The sequence below is a fragment of the Leuresthes tenuis genome, unplaced genomic scaffold, assembly GCF_036924035.1.
Source record: "Leuresthes tenuis unplaced genomic scaffold, fLeuTen1.0.hap1 SCAF_22, whole genome shotgun sequence".
In the NCBI taxonomy this organism is placed as follows: domain Eukaryota; kingdom Metazoa; phylum Chordata; class Actinopteri; order Atheriniformes; family Atherinopsidae; genus Leuresthes; species Leuresthes tenuis.
This window is the reverse complement of record NW_027325376.1, coordinates 15,030,313-15,045,987: the sequence shown is the minus strand read 5'-3', so window position 1 is coordinate 15,045,987 and position 15,675 is coordinate 15,030,313. Positions and strand designations below refer to the sequence as shown.

At 41.4% G+C, this 15,675-nt stretch overlaps 2 protein-coding genes across 2 annotated transcripts; one reads left to right on the top strand and one right to left on the bottom strand.

The window, feature by feature from the left end:
• The first annotated feature begins 431 nt into the window (after positions 1-431).
• On the top strand, positions 432-4,064 carry LOC140281486 (E3 ubiquitin/ISG15 ligase TRIM25-like). Its single transcript, XM_072375918.1, has 7 exons — positions 432-668; positions 1,384-1,743; positions 1,924-2,019; positions 2,362-2,595; positions 2,918-3,080; positions 3,172-3,231; positions 3,344-4,064. Exons 1-7 carry the CDS (start codon positions 432-434, stop codon positions 3,877-3,879), a joined length of 1,686 nt encoding a protein of 561 aa, XP_072232019.1. The 3' UTR covers positions 3,880-4,064.
• A 6,209-nt stretch (positions 4,065-10,273) lies between these two features.
• LOC140281694 (GTPase IMAP family member 7-like) lies at positions 10,274-11,365 on the bottom strand (the record flags this gene model as incomplete). Its single annotated transcript, XM_072376189.1, has 1 exon — positions 10,274-11,365. A coding segment is annotated over one exon (1,092 nt), but the record flags the coding sequence as incomplete, so codon positions are not given.
• Positions 11,366-15,675: the final 4,310 nt, after the last annotated feature.

The following is a 15,675-nucleotide window of genomic DNA, read 5'->3' as shown; positions in this document are numbered from 1 at the left end:
GCAGGAAAAACGGCCCACTCTATCATTTTGTGCGCCTGTTTATGTCAGTGGGGCTAATGAACATAAACGCATCTCTGTGTCAAAAGAAGGTTGTGGGACACAGCCTCCAAACATCTTTTTGGAATGAATGGAGTTATTGTTGCAGGGAGAGCCGCCCACTGGCACGTGGAGAGCTTCTCCTGCGTTCCCGGGAGAAAACGAAACTAAATAAGCCTCAATGTTTACTGTTGTTAACTGTGACCGGAAGAAAAAGCAAGGATTCAGCTGGAACTCCTGAAACCACACAGCCACACCTCCCTAACTGCATGGTGGATTGCAGAGCAACGTGTTCCCTCAACGCAGAACTTCGAATGCTCAATTATGACGTCACGTCGACGTTCTGGAAGAGGATAAATAAAGCTTCACTCTGCACGTGTGCAGTTCGTCCAACCATGGCTGAGGAGCAGCTGGGTCGTGGTGTTGCGTTGGACAACAACCAGTTCTGGTGTTCGGTATGTCTGGATCTGTTAAAAGAACCCGTCACCGTCCAGTGTGGACACAGTTACTGCAGAGTCTGCATTGAGGGTTGCTGGGACCTGGAAGAGAGGAAGGGGGAGTACAGCTGCCCTCAGTGCAGGGAGGTCTTCCAACCCCGGCCTGTTCTGGGGAAGAACACCATGCTGGCAGAGGTGATGCTTTTACTCTTGCAATTGTTTGCCACAGCAAACTGTTTGACTCAGACTCATGAGCTCAGATAAGTAACGCTACACCGCCACCATGAGGCCTAACACTTGTATTTTTGTTACTTTTATTTAAAATCGTCTCTATTTTAGTATCTGTATTCTCACCATTAAATAAACATGCTTTAATTAATGTTTCACCAAATTAAATGGTTTGTTTTAAGTACATTTTTTCCATCCAACTACCAACACAAGTCTCGGTTCAAATATGCTTGAAGATTTTTGTGCAAACCTCAAAAATCATCAAGATTTCAGTTACTTTCCAACCATAAATGCTACTGGACTGATGGCTTCAAGTATGTGCATTGTGCTGCTTGAAAATGTAATATTTTATGGGTGCAAACATTTGCAAGAAACCGTTCTGGAAAAGTTGTGGCTGCTTTTTCTCCGTCTTTTTGCGCAAATCAGTTTTGTTTTTTTTGTTTTTTTTGTCCCGTTAAAACTCAAACTCCTTGACATATCGATATAAATAGCCCTTGAACTGAACAGAGTTGTAGCTTATCTGACAGATTTGATTGTTCCACACGGCCAAAAAAAGGAAAAAAATAGTTTTGTTTGACATTCTGAATAACAGGTTCTGCAGTGTGACTGTTGAGCTCATATGTGATGTATGAAACAGTCCCACTCTGCAGGCTGAGATTCAGTTTTTTCTTTTCTTTTTTAGGTTGTGGGGAAGCTGCTGGGGTCGAGCGCCCAGCAGAGCTCTCCCTGTGCCGACCCTGCAGACGTGGCCTGTGATTTCTGCAGCGTTTCCGCACAAAGCAAGGCCTCAAAGTCATGCCTGACGTGCTTGGCGTCGTACTGTGCCGCTCACCTGGAGCCTCACTACAGAGTTCCCGTGTTAAAGACTCACCAGCTGGTCTCAGTTACGATCCCAGTAAAGGAGAAGATGTGTTCGCAGCACAACAGGCTGCTGGACATCTATTGTAAGACGGACAAGAAGTGCATCTGCTGCCTGTGCTCTATAGAGCACCACTGCCGCCATTCGAATGTGTCGGCCGCGGCAGAAAGAGCTGACGAACAGGTATGTTCAGAAACCCAGCAGAGCACAGTGAACATGACACAGGAAGTTCTTTGTGCTGAACGTAAAATCCTGCATGCTTTTTCACAGCTTCTGAAAACCCCATCCGAGTTTTTAGCACCAGTAATTCTCTGCGGATTAAACCAGCAGCATTCAAGTTGTGGCACAAACCATTTCTTTCAGGTGCTGCTGGTAGTGAACCGAAAGAAGGTCCTGAAGAGACTCCAGGAGAGGGAACGCGAGCTGAATGAGCTGGTTCAAGCTCTGAAGGAATTTAAGGTGTGGAATGGGACGGCAGGTTATATATTTGAACATCAGCGACCGTGTAGCTTATGCTGTAGCTTCCCGGTGGCTGGACCTGAACGTCTCGGCACAGCAGAACACGGCCAACACAATTAGTCCATTTGCTATTTTCCTTTTACAAAAGGAGACCGTTTTTCTCAGATTTAACGCCTCTGTGACCATTTCTCTGCTTGCTTCTTCAGTCCACGTGTTGACTCAGTTAAGTAATGCAGTAAATGAATGTGGCCTTTTTCTGCTTTGGATAAATGGTTAAAAATGAACCCCAGTGACAGTTTACAAGAGAAAAGTCTTGTGCTTGGTGTGCGTCTGTGTGAGCAGAGCGGCTGCCAGACTGCAGTGAATTCTATTGACGACATCATAGACAAGCTGATCTCCTCCATTGAAAAAAGTCGACTTTTAGCGAAGCAGATGATCGGGTCCCAGGAGAACATCGCCATCGCTCAGGCTGAAGAGCTGCAGCTGCAGCTGGAGGACGAGATCGCCAAGCTGAGAGAAAGAGACGCCGACCTGGAGCAGCTTTCTCAAACCACCGACCACATCCATTTCATTCAGGCAGGCGATGCATTTACTGTCAGTTTACATGCAGAACTGTCCTAACATTTCTTTAGGACAAGGCGCAGCTCGGGGGGGGGGGGGGGGGGGGCTTAATGCTGAGGTGGTCTGAAAAGTTTCTTTTTGACAATATCAGTCTGTGTCCTCAGTTTTAAATGTTTTTCCATAAAATGAGAACTGCAAGAGTCTGTAAGTTGTCTGCTGTATCACTCTTTCAAAAAAAAATTAGACAAATGAACAAAAACTGCATATATTAAGCAGACGAGTATCTTCTTCCAGTATTATTCAATCCTTTTCTTGTCTCGGACTTACTTGCCCGCAGACTTTCCAGTCTCTTTCCACCTCATGTGAATCTCCAGACTTGCCACCCGGTGCCGTTGTTCGTCCTCGCCACTCGATGGAAATGGCGGCCAAGTGTGCGAGCGAACTGAAAGATGACGTAGAGGCTCTCCTAACGAAGACATGGCCTAAGATGTCTGCCAGAGGTATGAGAGATAAATTATAGTTCATGAACGGCGCTCTCTTTCACGTTGTGTGGGATTCAGAATCTTTTTCTTTCCCCCCCTCTGTCGACAGTCTGTGCTGTAGGTGTTGTACTGCCACCTAAACCAAAGACCAGAGACGAGTTTTTACACTGCGAGTACAACCTTCAGTCATCTGCATCTCCTTACTGCACTTTAATAATGAACTGAACAGCTGATGAGTGATATTAATGTTGCCCTGTGTTCCTGCTTTGCTTTTCCAACAGACTACCGCACCTTAACGCTGGACACCAACACTGTTCACAGATATCTGTCCGTCTCTCAGGAAGGCCGGCTGGTGACGAGTCATTTCAGGGCGCAGCAATATCCCCATCACTCAGACAGGTTTACGGATGTCAGGCAGGTGCTGTGCAGAGAGGCTCTGTCTGAGCGATGCTACTGGGAGGTCAGCTCAAGCTGTTGTTTGTGGGAGGTGGCAGTGGCTTACAAAGACGTCAGCAAAGCGTTGCACGACTTGGCGTTTGGAACGAATAAGAAGTCGTGGAGTTTAAAGTGCTTTCCAGGTGGTTACGCTTTCCGACACAATGACGTTCTCAGAAAAGTGCGAGGCCCAGCATCCTCCAGGATTGGAGTGTACCTGGATTATAAGGCGGGTGCGCTGTCTTTTTATAGCATCTCTGACAAGATGACTCTGCTCCACAGAGAGCAGACCAGCTTCACTCAGCCTCTCTATCCAGGCCTCAAGCTGACAGATGATGGTTCAAACGGTGAGCGCACTGCAGAAGTGATGAAGCTATGGTGATGAGGTCATTGTTTGGTAAGGCTGTAAACTGGGTCAATATTTTCCTACAAACGGGACAGTTAAACATGCCAGAAGACATTTTTGACATGTCACTTGGCATCAGCAGAAACTGCGACCTGTGATCAGTGTTTCAGTTTAAATCAACATATAGTTACTTATATTCAGTTTGATCTGCGCCAGTATTCAAACTCTTACAGTATTCAGCAAGGAGTGCGTTCCACAGTAGTGAGTAGCTCGAGTTGATGTGAAATGTTCCCTTGTGGTGTCCAGCCAGTCGCACAGTGTTATGGCCCAGAGTTGCCAACTTTTTGGAGAACTTATTTGTATTAAGCAGCTGCTCCAAAAAAGTCAGCTCTCCTTGCCACCATTGGTGTAAAAAAAAACCACCTTTTACTTTTTTTGTTTTTAATGTGCAGCTGTCCATGAAGAAATTGTTGTTTTTGTCATTGTAATTTTTAAGAGAAATAAATGAATAAATATGCATACTCAACATATGTTGGATTTTTCATTTAATTGGCCAAAAATTCACTCGCATATCAGTCTTAATTGTATATTAATCTTTACGTGGAAATGTCTATTAAAGCCGAAGTGTCTTTGATTTGATATAATTTGTTAAGGTGCCTTAATTATATTGTATGTTTGGAAAGCAGCACAAAGCTGATGTTTGATTGCTTTAAAAATGTTAAACACTAATCATTGCCACTTCAGGTAACTTCCATACCTTTTGGATATAGTCTTGCCAAATATAATTGTACGTGATGAACACTAGAATAGTCCTGCTCCACTGGTTTTGTCAGTCAAATTAAGTAAAATATTATTTTATGTAAAATAGATCTGCAGGGTTGGAGAGACTGTCTCTCGGCTGGCCTGGGAACGCCTCGGGGTCCCCCCGGAAGAGCTGGAGGAAGTGGCCGGGGACAGGGACGTCTGGGTTTCTTTGCTCAAGCTGCTGCCCCCGCGACCCGACCCCCGGATAAGCGGCAGATGATGGATGGATGGATCTGCAGGGTCAAATGGTGGAAATCCTGTTGATCAGTTTGAGGATTAAGTGTCCACTGGACTTTTAGTTCATCATGCATCGTTATTTATATTTGAGAATTCAATATTTCACACTTTTAATTCATAATTCATGCAATTTATTTTTTAAAGTGTATCAAAGCAACGATTGTGAACTGATATCTCAGAGGTCTGCTGCAAGAAATGACACGCTACTTAAGTTTTCTATTGAAATACAGGTTTTTGATCCTGACAGACAGATTCCAGCCCGTCCCACCCACAGCATCAGCTGACGGTTGTTTTCCAGTTGCTCTCAGTATCTGCACAGCTCTGCGTGGAACGGACACGGAGCTGTGAAACTGGAAATCCTTCACTCAACAAAGTGGTGCATTCTGCGAAAGTTTGGCTTCTTCACCTTGCCTCATGATGGGTGATATTTACCAGCACCCCGTTTTCTTCGAGTGCCACAAGCCTCTGGAGCAGCTGAAGAAAGTTGAAAAATATTTCAAAATTCAACGCAGATCCGGCGGAGGAGACTGCGGTCCACTGGAGACTGTGGCCGATAACGTCTACTGTATAACTTTCCGATGTGAAAAAGGTATCGTAAAGATGCGGTCAGTTATCAGCTCATACTTGAATCTGCTCTTTTTATTATGTTATGACGGGGGTTGTCTTATCCAAGAGGAACCCTGTCCATCCAACTGTAGGTACATTAATCCCATTTCTTTGAAAACTCTCTTTATAAATACCGGATGGGCCAAGTTTAAGTGCTTAATTTAGAAACGAGACTGCGCAATGAATCATAAAGCAGGTCAAAACTGGTGTTGAGGCGCTGTAAAATAAAAGCGAAACTAAACTCGAGTGAGTGTTTAGTGAGTGAAAAGTCCGGTTTTCATGTCCACGAATTCATCTGTAAATTGGTAAAAGCAGAACGGTTTTGTTGTTAATTTATTATTAACATTACATGCATAAAGAGCAGTGGTTTAACAGCAGAATACATCAAGGCAATAAAGCAGTGTTTCATAATAGAAAAATATCACTGTTAAACCTTAAGGCAACATTCTCTTTAAACAGCTGATGCTCTGGTCAAGTGATCTTTATCAGTCTTTGTGTGATGCATAAAATAAGTGACAAAGACAAAGACACAAGCACACAAAAGTGTCAAGTACAGAAATCAACTAATCAATGAATCTGTACAAAACCACACCTGGCAAAGACTGAAAGCTGTTAAGATCCCCCTTAACTTCCATATTTAGACGGAACAAATGAGCTAAAAGAGACAATGTACCATAAAAAAAAACTGAAACAGCACAATCGAATCCCAAATAAGCACAGAATAAGATGAAGACAGAAAGTAAAATAAGAAATGCTCTGATTATCAGGCCGACAACATTTATTTTTTAAGGGGAAAAATATCCAGTTAAAGTTAATTTAGGTATGAAAGCGGGATAAAACACAAATAAATGAATAAATGTGTTGTTTAGGTTTCCAGTAGTTAAAGTATGACTTGTATTTCTTAGTCTTCATGTAAACTTAAAGTATTCCTTTCTCTAATCACCTTAATGAAAGCTCAGCTGCAGCTTAGTTTAACAGAGCCCTACTGTCCTCCATGCTTTGATTTTCCTTGATATTTAGCACTTTTTTAATCGGTGCTGCAGCACACTTACCAACAGCCTTTGTTGTATTCTTTACTGCCTCGACAGCCGAGTCTGATTTATCAGCTTCACGATACCCAATATAACCTCCAACTGCTGCTCCTGTAAGAGCAGCAACTCCAGCTACGGTACTGCAACACGCTCAAGATGACGCTTGTCCTCCAGCTGCCACCTCCACTACCTCTGCGACAGCTGTTCTCATAGCTTCCAGTGCCAGCGCGAACTGAATGAGGGAAAATCCACAGACCGTTACAGATAAGAAGTTTGATGTGGGACATGATGTGATGCTTGTTCTCTGTTAAAAAAATGTAACGACTGATTCTTATGTATAATCCAGTATTTTAAAAACATCTTTTCATACCGCATCAGGCCCTGTGACAGAACCTTCAACATTGTTGTCCATAGTAATAATATTATATTAATGGAATATGTGATGTAAAACACCTGCTCCACCTTTTCGTGCCTTTTTGGGGTAGAGCAAGATTTTCACAAGTCAGAAAAATTGAACTTTTTTTTGTTTGTTTTTAACAGCAACACAGAAACTCCATGAAATGGAGTTACAGAAGTAAAACCATGAAAAGCAGAGGTGGAAAGTAACAAATGACATTAACTTGCTTTACTAAATCTATCATTTCACTGAAGTATGTTTTATCTCATTGTTGCCTTCCTCTTAAGGTTTTTTGGGCACATCCAACAAGGAGGAGGCCCCACAGATGTCTGGGTTTCCTTCATGAAGCTGTTGCCTCCCTGACCAACCTCAGATAAGCAGAAGATAATGGATGGATGTTTTGTCGCATTGTTCTTTGTTATATTATAGAGAATGAGAGAACTTCCTGAGGCATGGCTAATCCTCCTGGACCTCCTCAGAGGCTTGGAGTGAAGTGGCCTCCAGCCCTGGCTATTGCATAATCGCTTGAGCTCAGGCCATAGCATAACACCTACAGACCCCTGCCCAGGAACAAGAACTAGAACAGGACTTATTGGACAGGCTCTGCCTTTGCGCTGAGCAGAGACTGCAGGGGCTGCAGCAGCGTGGACCTTGGCCCTGACATGGGCTCTGACACTGTCTGAGCAAATAATGCTGCTAAAGTCCAGGGAACACAAGACTCATAAAGTAGACTCATAAAGTATCAAATTTTTATAAGTAACTTTTCTGCTATCTATGGAACTGATAGTAGTTTGAGCTTGAATGAAAATGTCTTTTCAAATAATCAGTAAAGCAAAAATCTACGGTGACTGTTGATGGAGCCAGAAATAGCTGCAGTGAGCCTTTTGCATGCTAAGCCAGATTCATTAACCTCCTGGAAGAAAAAAAGCAAACATCAGAGAAACATAACTGTGAAACTTATTTGAACCAAAGACAAAAAACTGAAAACAATTAAAAGGAAGCAGACACTAACTAAATGTACAAGAGAAACTGAACAAAAGCAAAAAACACCAACAAGTCAAGATCAATCCAAGTAAACCAGTAAAACAAGTTCAGGAAAATGAAAGCCACAACACTAACTGAATTAGGGAAAAGCCACAGACTGTTACAGATAAGAAGTTTGATGTGGGACATGATGTGATGCTTGTTTACTGTAAAACAATGAAACAGCTGATTCTTATGTATGATTCAGGATTTTTTATTTATCTATTTATCTACCACATCAGGCCCTTTGACAGAACCTTCAACATTGTTGTCAATAGTAATAATATTATATTAATGGAATATGTGATGTAAAACAGGGTTATTCAACCCTGGTCCTCATGACCCACTGCCCTGCATGTTTTCAATGTTTCCCTCCTCCAACACACCTGATTCAAATGAATGGCTCCTTATCAGGTCACTGCAGAGCTTGATGACGAACTGATCATTTCAATCAGGTGTGTTGGAGGAGGGAAACATTGAAAACATGCAGGGCAGTGGGTCATGAGGACCAGGGTTGAAGAACCCTGATGTAAAACACCAGCTCCACCTTTTCATGACTTTTGGGGTAGAGCAAGATTTTCACAAGTCAGAGAAGATTTTTTTTTTTATTTGTTTTTAATTGCAACACAGAAACTCCATGAAATGGAGTTACAGAAGTAAAATAATAAACAGTAAGACCTTTGGGTCAAAGATGTGCTAAAATAACAAGCTGCAGGAACAAAATAAATTCAGATATTCAGATGTTTTCTTAAATGTTGATTAACTTTATGAGTGATAAAAAGCCTTCTAAGTACATCAGAATTGTAGCTTAAAATGTATAACTGAGTTATTATTAGTGATTTTTTAAAAATCATTAATAAGGGATTTCAGGGGGAATTATGTGGGAGAGCAGAGTGTTGACACTGCTCGAATAACATGTTGTTTAAGGTCAGAATGAACCCTGTCTAGATAATGACGAAGATGCAGTAGCGTCCTCAGACAGCAAGCGCCGAATAGAGATTGGATTTGGGCCACATGCACACTGAATGATATAGAAAGGTATAACAGGATGTCACAAACTGAGGTCATGGGGAATTTATGTGTATGCTGAAATGTACATGTCTCTGTGACGGTCTGTTCAATAAATTCCCCATAAGAGGCTGACACGACGAGTCCGACTACTCTTTTGTCCACAACAATTATCTGGTTCAAATGAAGACCAAGCAAATCTTCAGCATTCAGAAAGTGTTTTATCCCAAGGCGTCTTTATTTTAATGCTGTAAGTCTTCTGATTGTGGACTTTCACATAAAACTGTCAAATATTCAGCTGTTTTTTTATTTTACCTATAAGACACGAACATGTGAAAAGACCAAATTTTGTGGATGATTTTATATAAATATTTAAGATGAAAAGAAACCAACATTCAGCAGATTTTTTGTTTGTATTTTAATAACATTAAAGGAATATAGAGCAGTCTTTGAACAGCAGTATACATGAAGACAATAAAACCGTGTTTCATAATCAAAAATATTCCACACTGTCAACTTTTATGGAAAAATTCTTTTTAAACTTTTATCTTCTGGCAAAGTGAAAAATGACAATAATTACACAAAACAGCCAGTCACCCACAGACACCACTTAATCTTTATCAGTAAATGTTTTAAAAGAAATATAGTCTTCACGGGACACATCTTTTTTGGTTGTGAGAACCCAACTTTCCAAAAACAAAGAGGAGCTGAAGGGCTCTTCAGGAACATTTAGTTAATGTTTGTATTTCTTTATGTATTTTATAAATGTAAGATAACTGTGTAAATTCTCTTTTAGGAGATAAATGTGACGGCATATTAATTAAAAAGACCAAACATACAAAACACACATTTAAAGCATTCGGCCACACGGGGGTGCTCTAATTTTACCTATCTGAGGTCTTGGGTGTGAGCTTCAGTTCCACTGCAACTCCACCACACACTGTTTTTACACAAAACAGTCAATCACTCACAGAAACCACCTAATCTTTATCAGCAAATGTTTTGAAATAAATATTAACAAATTTACTATATAAAGAACTGAAATTGAACAGTGAAAACCAGACTCAACAGAGAATGAAAAAAAGAAATGCAGTTTCTGTGAAGCTTCCCAATAGTTAAGGTATGTTGTGAATTTCTTGGTCTTAATGTAAACTTTTAACAGTTCCAAAAAACATTCCTTCTTCTCATCAGTTTAATAACATAATCCCATCTTTGTTGCTCTGAGATATTATCTGCTGATTGCATTCTCTGTTAGATTTTAATTTCAATAACTTATCCAAAACAAAAGCTCAGCTGCAGCCTAGTTTAACAGAGACTTTTTGTCCTACATGCTTTGTTTATCCTTGATATTTAGAAACTTTTTAATCGGTGCTGCAGCAAGCTTACAAACAGCCTTTGCTGTGTTCTTTCCTGCCTCTACAGCCGAGTCCGCTTTATCAGCTTCAAGATACCCAATATAACCTCCATATGCTGCTCCTGTAAGAGCAGCAGCAGCTTCTGCTACTACACCAACTCCCACAGCTGACACTGCAGTTCCTCCAGCTAACGCTGCTGCCACCTGCACTGCCTTTACTACAACTGGATCCATAGCTTCCAGTGCCAGGACAACTGCAGCAACCATCACAGGCACACCGAGCAGAGCTCCTAACAACATTCCTGTAGTAACACCTGCGGCTTTCTTAAGAAAATTTAACACAGTTTTCTTTGCCTGACTCTTTCTATCTTCCAGTGACATATGTCCTGATGACGACTGAATGCGTCTTTCCTCCTCTTGTATAAGTCCGTTCACTGCTTGCAGCATCTCATTAGTGTAATAACCTCCATTGTTTGTGTTCACCATCTCTGTTATTGTGTTGAGCAGATTTCCCACCTGGATCTGGTTGTTCCTGTATTCATCCTGCTGGTTGTTCTTCCAGTATTTGTTGTCAACCACATGGCAGCGGCCTCCACATTTCTCCAGGAGATCCTGCAGATCCTCATCTCCTCTCACAAACTCTCCAATCGTCATCCCTTCAACGAGCTGATCACCGTGAGTGAAGACGACCACAGCATGTTTGAAAGCTTCCTCAGAAAAAGTTTCTTTTATCTTAGAGATAATCTGTTTCTCGTGTTCTGTAAATTTCTCCACTTTAAGAAAAATGAGAAAAGCATGAGGGCCAGAGGAACACTCGGTGATGCACTTTGCTATCTCAGCTTTCAGGTCCTCTTCATTCTTGTGATTGTCAAAGAATCCAGGAGTGTCGATCACTGTGATGTTTCTTCCAATAACCTCTCTGGTTGCACTCTGACATTCACTTGTTTCAGACTTTGCAGTGTGATTTATCTCAAACACTTTCTCTCCAAATATGGCTTCAGCGAAGCTGCTTTTCCCAGCTCCAGTTTTCCCAAGTAGAACAACCCTTAGGTCTGCTGCAAGAAGACAGTAATGATTTCAGATTAGTGCATCTTCAATTAAATACATTATACACACACAAATTTTGTATACATATATATATATATATAAATATACATGTATAAAAAAATCCAAAATGGTTGTATCCCAAAACTGCTTTATGGTAACATAAAACTATCATGTTTCTGTCAGTTTTTTCATATTCAAACTGACTCTTTTTTAGTAACTGCAGCCTCCCCTTTTCGTATTGAAGCAAGGCTTTTTTATAAACCATGTTTTGGAGAACAGAGAGTGTCCACTTACATACCATCAGAGCAGTATTTGAGCAGATGAAGAAGCTTTTTTGAACCCACACAAAAAATTTCTTTCAAGTCACCCTCCACAATTCCAAATCTGTTCTTGCTCCACTCTGATTGTTGCTCTTCTGTTATTCAGTTTACATCATTATTCATTTAATTCAATTCAAAGAACTTCATTTGTCCTTTAGGGACAATTTAGGGCACATAGAGCAGTTATATACATTATACACAATATACACACAGTGTGCATTATACACATAAGGGGATGGTCTTGGGCAGTGGAGTCAGAGTCCTGGGCAGAGCCACTCAAACTCTGGGAACAGTGTGGGAAGGGTCCCGTTGGAGCTTGCACGCTGTCATCAGTGTTTCCTGCTCTAACAGGGCGTCCAATCATACTAGAGCAGACTTTCACAGTGCTTTGCAGACAGGTCCTGAGCTACAGGCTGATGGCATGAAACCAGCTGGTTGTGGAGAAGGTGAAGACACTTCCAATAAAGTAGTAATAAAAGGACCTGTGGGAGTTCTTGTTGACTCAAAAAACTGTTGAGCTTCCTCGAGAGATACAACTACTGCAGACATCTTCTTAGAATGTCCTCGGTATTAAAGTCAAACTTTAGGGTACTCTGAAAAACTGTGCCTGGGTATTTGTACTTCTCCAGCATCTCTCCTGTCTGTCTGTAGATGATGCTGCCAGCTTCTGCAGCCAGCTCCCGCCGCTTGCTAGTGAAGATCACCACCATATTATTTGCTTTCTCCACATTTAGCTTCAGGGAGGCATTGTCACACCACTGCTCAAACTGAACACTGCACCGTGGTGATGTTAGGCACCAGAGAGCAGAGACGGGAGAACTGTGTCATCCACGTACTTTTGGTGGTGCTCAGGGTGGGTGGCCCTGCAGTCATTGGTGTAGAAGATGAACAGCAGAGCTGAAAGTACACAGCCTTAGAGGGAGCCATTAGAGGTATGGGGGAGGTCGGAGGAGGTGCTGTTAACCAGCACTCTCTGTGTCCTGTTGGTCAGAAAGTCTATGATCCACAGAGTTAGATGTTAGCTGGTCATCCAAATGGAAGTGGAAGCGGGTGGAGAGTTTCACTGCCAGGATGTGTGGTAGCATATTGTTGAATCCAGATGAGAATTCTACAAATCGAAGTCTGGTTGTGGTGCTTTAGTTCATGCTTTATGTGTACCATGTTCATAACATAAAGCTTTGCATCATCAACCCCTTTGCCCGCCTACTATGCTAACTTGAGACCACTGTGAGACCATATGTCATAAATGAGACATATGGTCACAAATATATGGTGACCATATGTCTAACTTGAGAGGAACCATGAAGGGACCAGTCACCATGACGATGTAATCGTTTATCTCCATGGCGTTGATTACTAGCAAGCAGAGCTATAGAGTATATACACTCTATATATATACTCTATAGCTCTGCTAGCAAAGTAAGAGCCATAGGTCTGAGGTTATTTAGAACCTTAATTGAGGTTTTTTTGGGGATGGGGACCACAGTGGAGTTTTTCAACAGCTGGGGAAATGTATGCTGTCCATCGATCTTTCTAACAGGCGCTGGAACATGCCCCCGAGTTGCATTGCAAAACACCTCAGGAAGCGGGCACTGATGTTGTCTGGGCCAGGTGCTGCGCTGACCTTTGTCTATTCTAAGGCTCTCTCCACTACATCACTGCTGAAAGAAAGTTCTATTTTCTCAAACCTGGAGAAGAAGGAGTTGAGATCATTGGGGAGGGATGCAGGACCTGCCCCCTGAATGTTTCTGTGGATGGTAGGAGCAGTGTTCACTGCAGTCGTGTTTTTGAGCACCTCCCAAGCTGAGTGGGGGCTTCCCTGGGGGAATTTCTCCCCCACCCTGTTTTATACCTCAGTTTGGCTTTCTTTATGGCCCGCTTTACCTCCCTATTAACTTCCTACATTTCACACTCTGTACAGGTGAAATAAAATAATTTTCTACCATTTTCTTTTTATTCTGAGTTTCTTTGAGCTCTTCCTTACTACCGGGATGAATTCTAGTGCCAGCAGGATAGTGTGGTGGTCAGCAGCGCTGAGAGGAGAAAGCGCAAGTGAGAGTCTTCCCCTGGCAGGTGGTACAGATGATATACTGCTGAAATTTTTTAAAAGACTTGACAGGTGAACAGTGGTTGAAGTCACCCAGGATCAACCTCGGAGAGACGGTGGAAAAGAGTTCCAATTTGTCAAGGGTTTTCTTAATGTGTTCAGTAGCTGCGTTTGGATTTGCTGAGATAAACTCTGCGGAAAGTCCTAAGAGCGGAGTAACCAGGGCCCAGAAGAAAAAAAAAGTAGTCGGACACTGGAAACATCGACAATGTAGTATGATAAACATAATCAAACATCTGGAAGGTTATTGGGGAAAAAGGGACGAGGAATACACAGAATAAACAAATATACAGACAACCTGCTCTACAGGATGGTCTGGGCTCAAAAATACGTTTATAAATGAAGGCTGAGCGCTGCCCACATGAGATGTTACTTTAACTGCATATCATGATGAAACTTTTTCTGCATCGTTTGTAGTTTTCATTCTTCAAAGCCCAGGTCACATAAAAAAATGCTGGAGGGTTTGAAAACATGAACAAAAGCATGAATTTATACCTACTCGTAATACAGTATTGGAGTCAGTTATTACCAGTGATACTTCGTCTTAACAAACCTGAATTGCAAGAATGTGTGAAAACAGGGTTTCTGTTTTCTTTTCCAGTAAATTTGGACTTCTTACTTTTGGTTTTGGATATCTTTACAAATGGCATCTGCTGATTTATTCATTCTAGTCAGAAAAAGCAGAAATAGTCGTATGATAAAGCTGCTCGGTGGGAACATAAAACTACCATGATACTGTGTGGGGAGTGTTTGCCATATAAAGATATATAATGAACATGGAATAATGAGCATTCAACACCCCACCTTTCATACTTGAAGTGTATTTTCATTGTTTGGAATTATTATCTGTTCATTGCTAACCTGACATGCACTGTGCTCACAATATTAACTGTAATGTGTCAGTTTGGACATTTTAGGGGTCTTGAAGGCCAGAGACATGCATGATGTTCAGCAGGCCCCAAAAGCCTGCAGTGTACAGTCACATCGTGCTGATGTGCTTGTGTTTCTGTTTCCAGGTAAGCAAAAATGATGGAGGAATGTAAGAATGTAGTCTTACAGGCATTTAATGAGTGCCTGTGACTAACATACCAATAGTTATAGAATGTGACCTTCATGTAAGAGTTTTGAAAGTTAGATGCAAAACCTTTAATGAACCTGGCTAACCAGAAACTCATGGGTGTAACCACCAACTGCCTGCTAGGATACGAGTTGTGTGAGTTTACAGTACATTATCAGTAATAATGTGTTCAGAGAGTTAGTTAAGTTGATATTTGTTACATGCAAGCTTAATGGTGAGATATGTGCATGTGTCGTTCAGCAGATCTGAATAGCCTGCAGTGTGTTCTATGTGAGTAAAGATGTTTAGGCTCACATGCTAACTGCAAAATGTGTGATTAGTGTTTTCACAGACAGCTCCATGGTTTTTATCTGTCCATGGTTTTTACTTCTGACATGTCAGCCTCTAATTGCCCACCTTTAAGTATTCATGCCTGCTTCAAGTCTTCAACACGCTCCCTGAACAACAGCCCAACAGTGATCTACACTTTATTCCTGCCAGCAAGTGTCTTAAGTTTCCACCAAGTTTGGTCCAAATGATTCTTTGGATACAACATTTTTACAGTGTTTTTATATATTTGTGTACAGCGTGTACTGTATTTTTCACACATACATTCAGTATGAATGAATGAAGATAAATTCAAACAGAAACATTATTCCATCAATCTTGTATTTTATACATAATCAACGTGAATCTGTTTGATCTACAAACTGTATATGTGTTATCAGTGCAGCTCAGCTGACATATTGGTGTTGTGCATCTTATGTGTTTGAAAGTTTTTAATTAAAGACATTTTAGCTCTTCATGTTTTCAGTCATTCAATCTACACAAAAAAAAATTA

Coding starts and splice junctions, on each gene's coding strand:
- LOC140281486 (XM_072375918.1), top strand. CDS start 432: ATGGCTGAGGAGCAGCTGGGTCGTGGTGTTGCGTTGGACAACAACCAG. Junction 3,081..3,171: donor GCCTAAGATGTCTGCCAGAG/GTATGAGAGATA, acceptor CTCTGTCGACAG/TCTGTGCTGTAGGTGTTGTA. Junction 3,232..3,343: donor CAGAGACGAGTTTTTACACT/GCGAGTACAACC, acceptor CTTTTCCAACAG/ACTACCGCACCTTAACGCTG.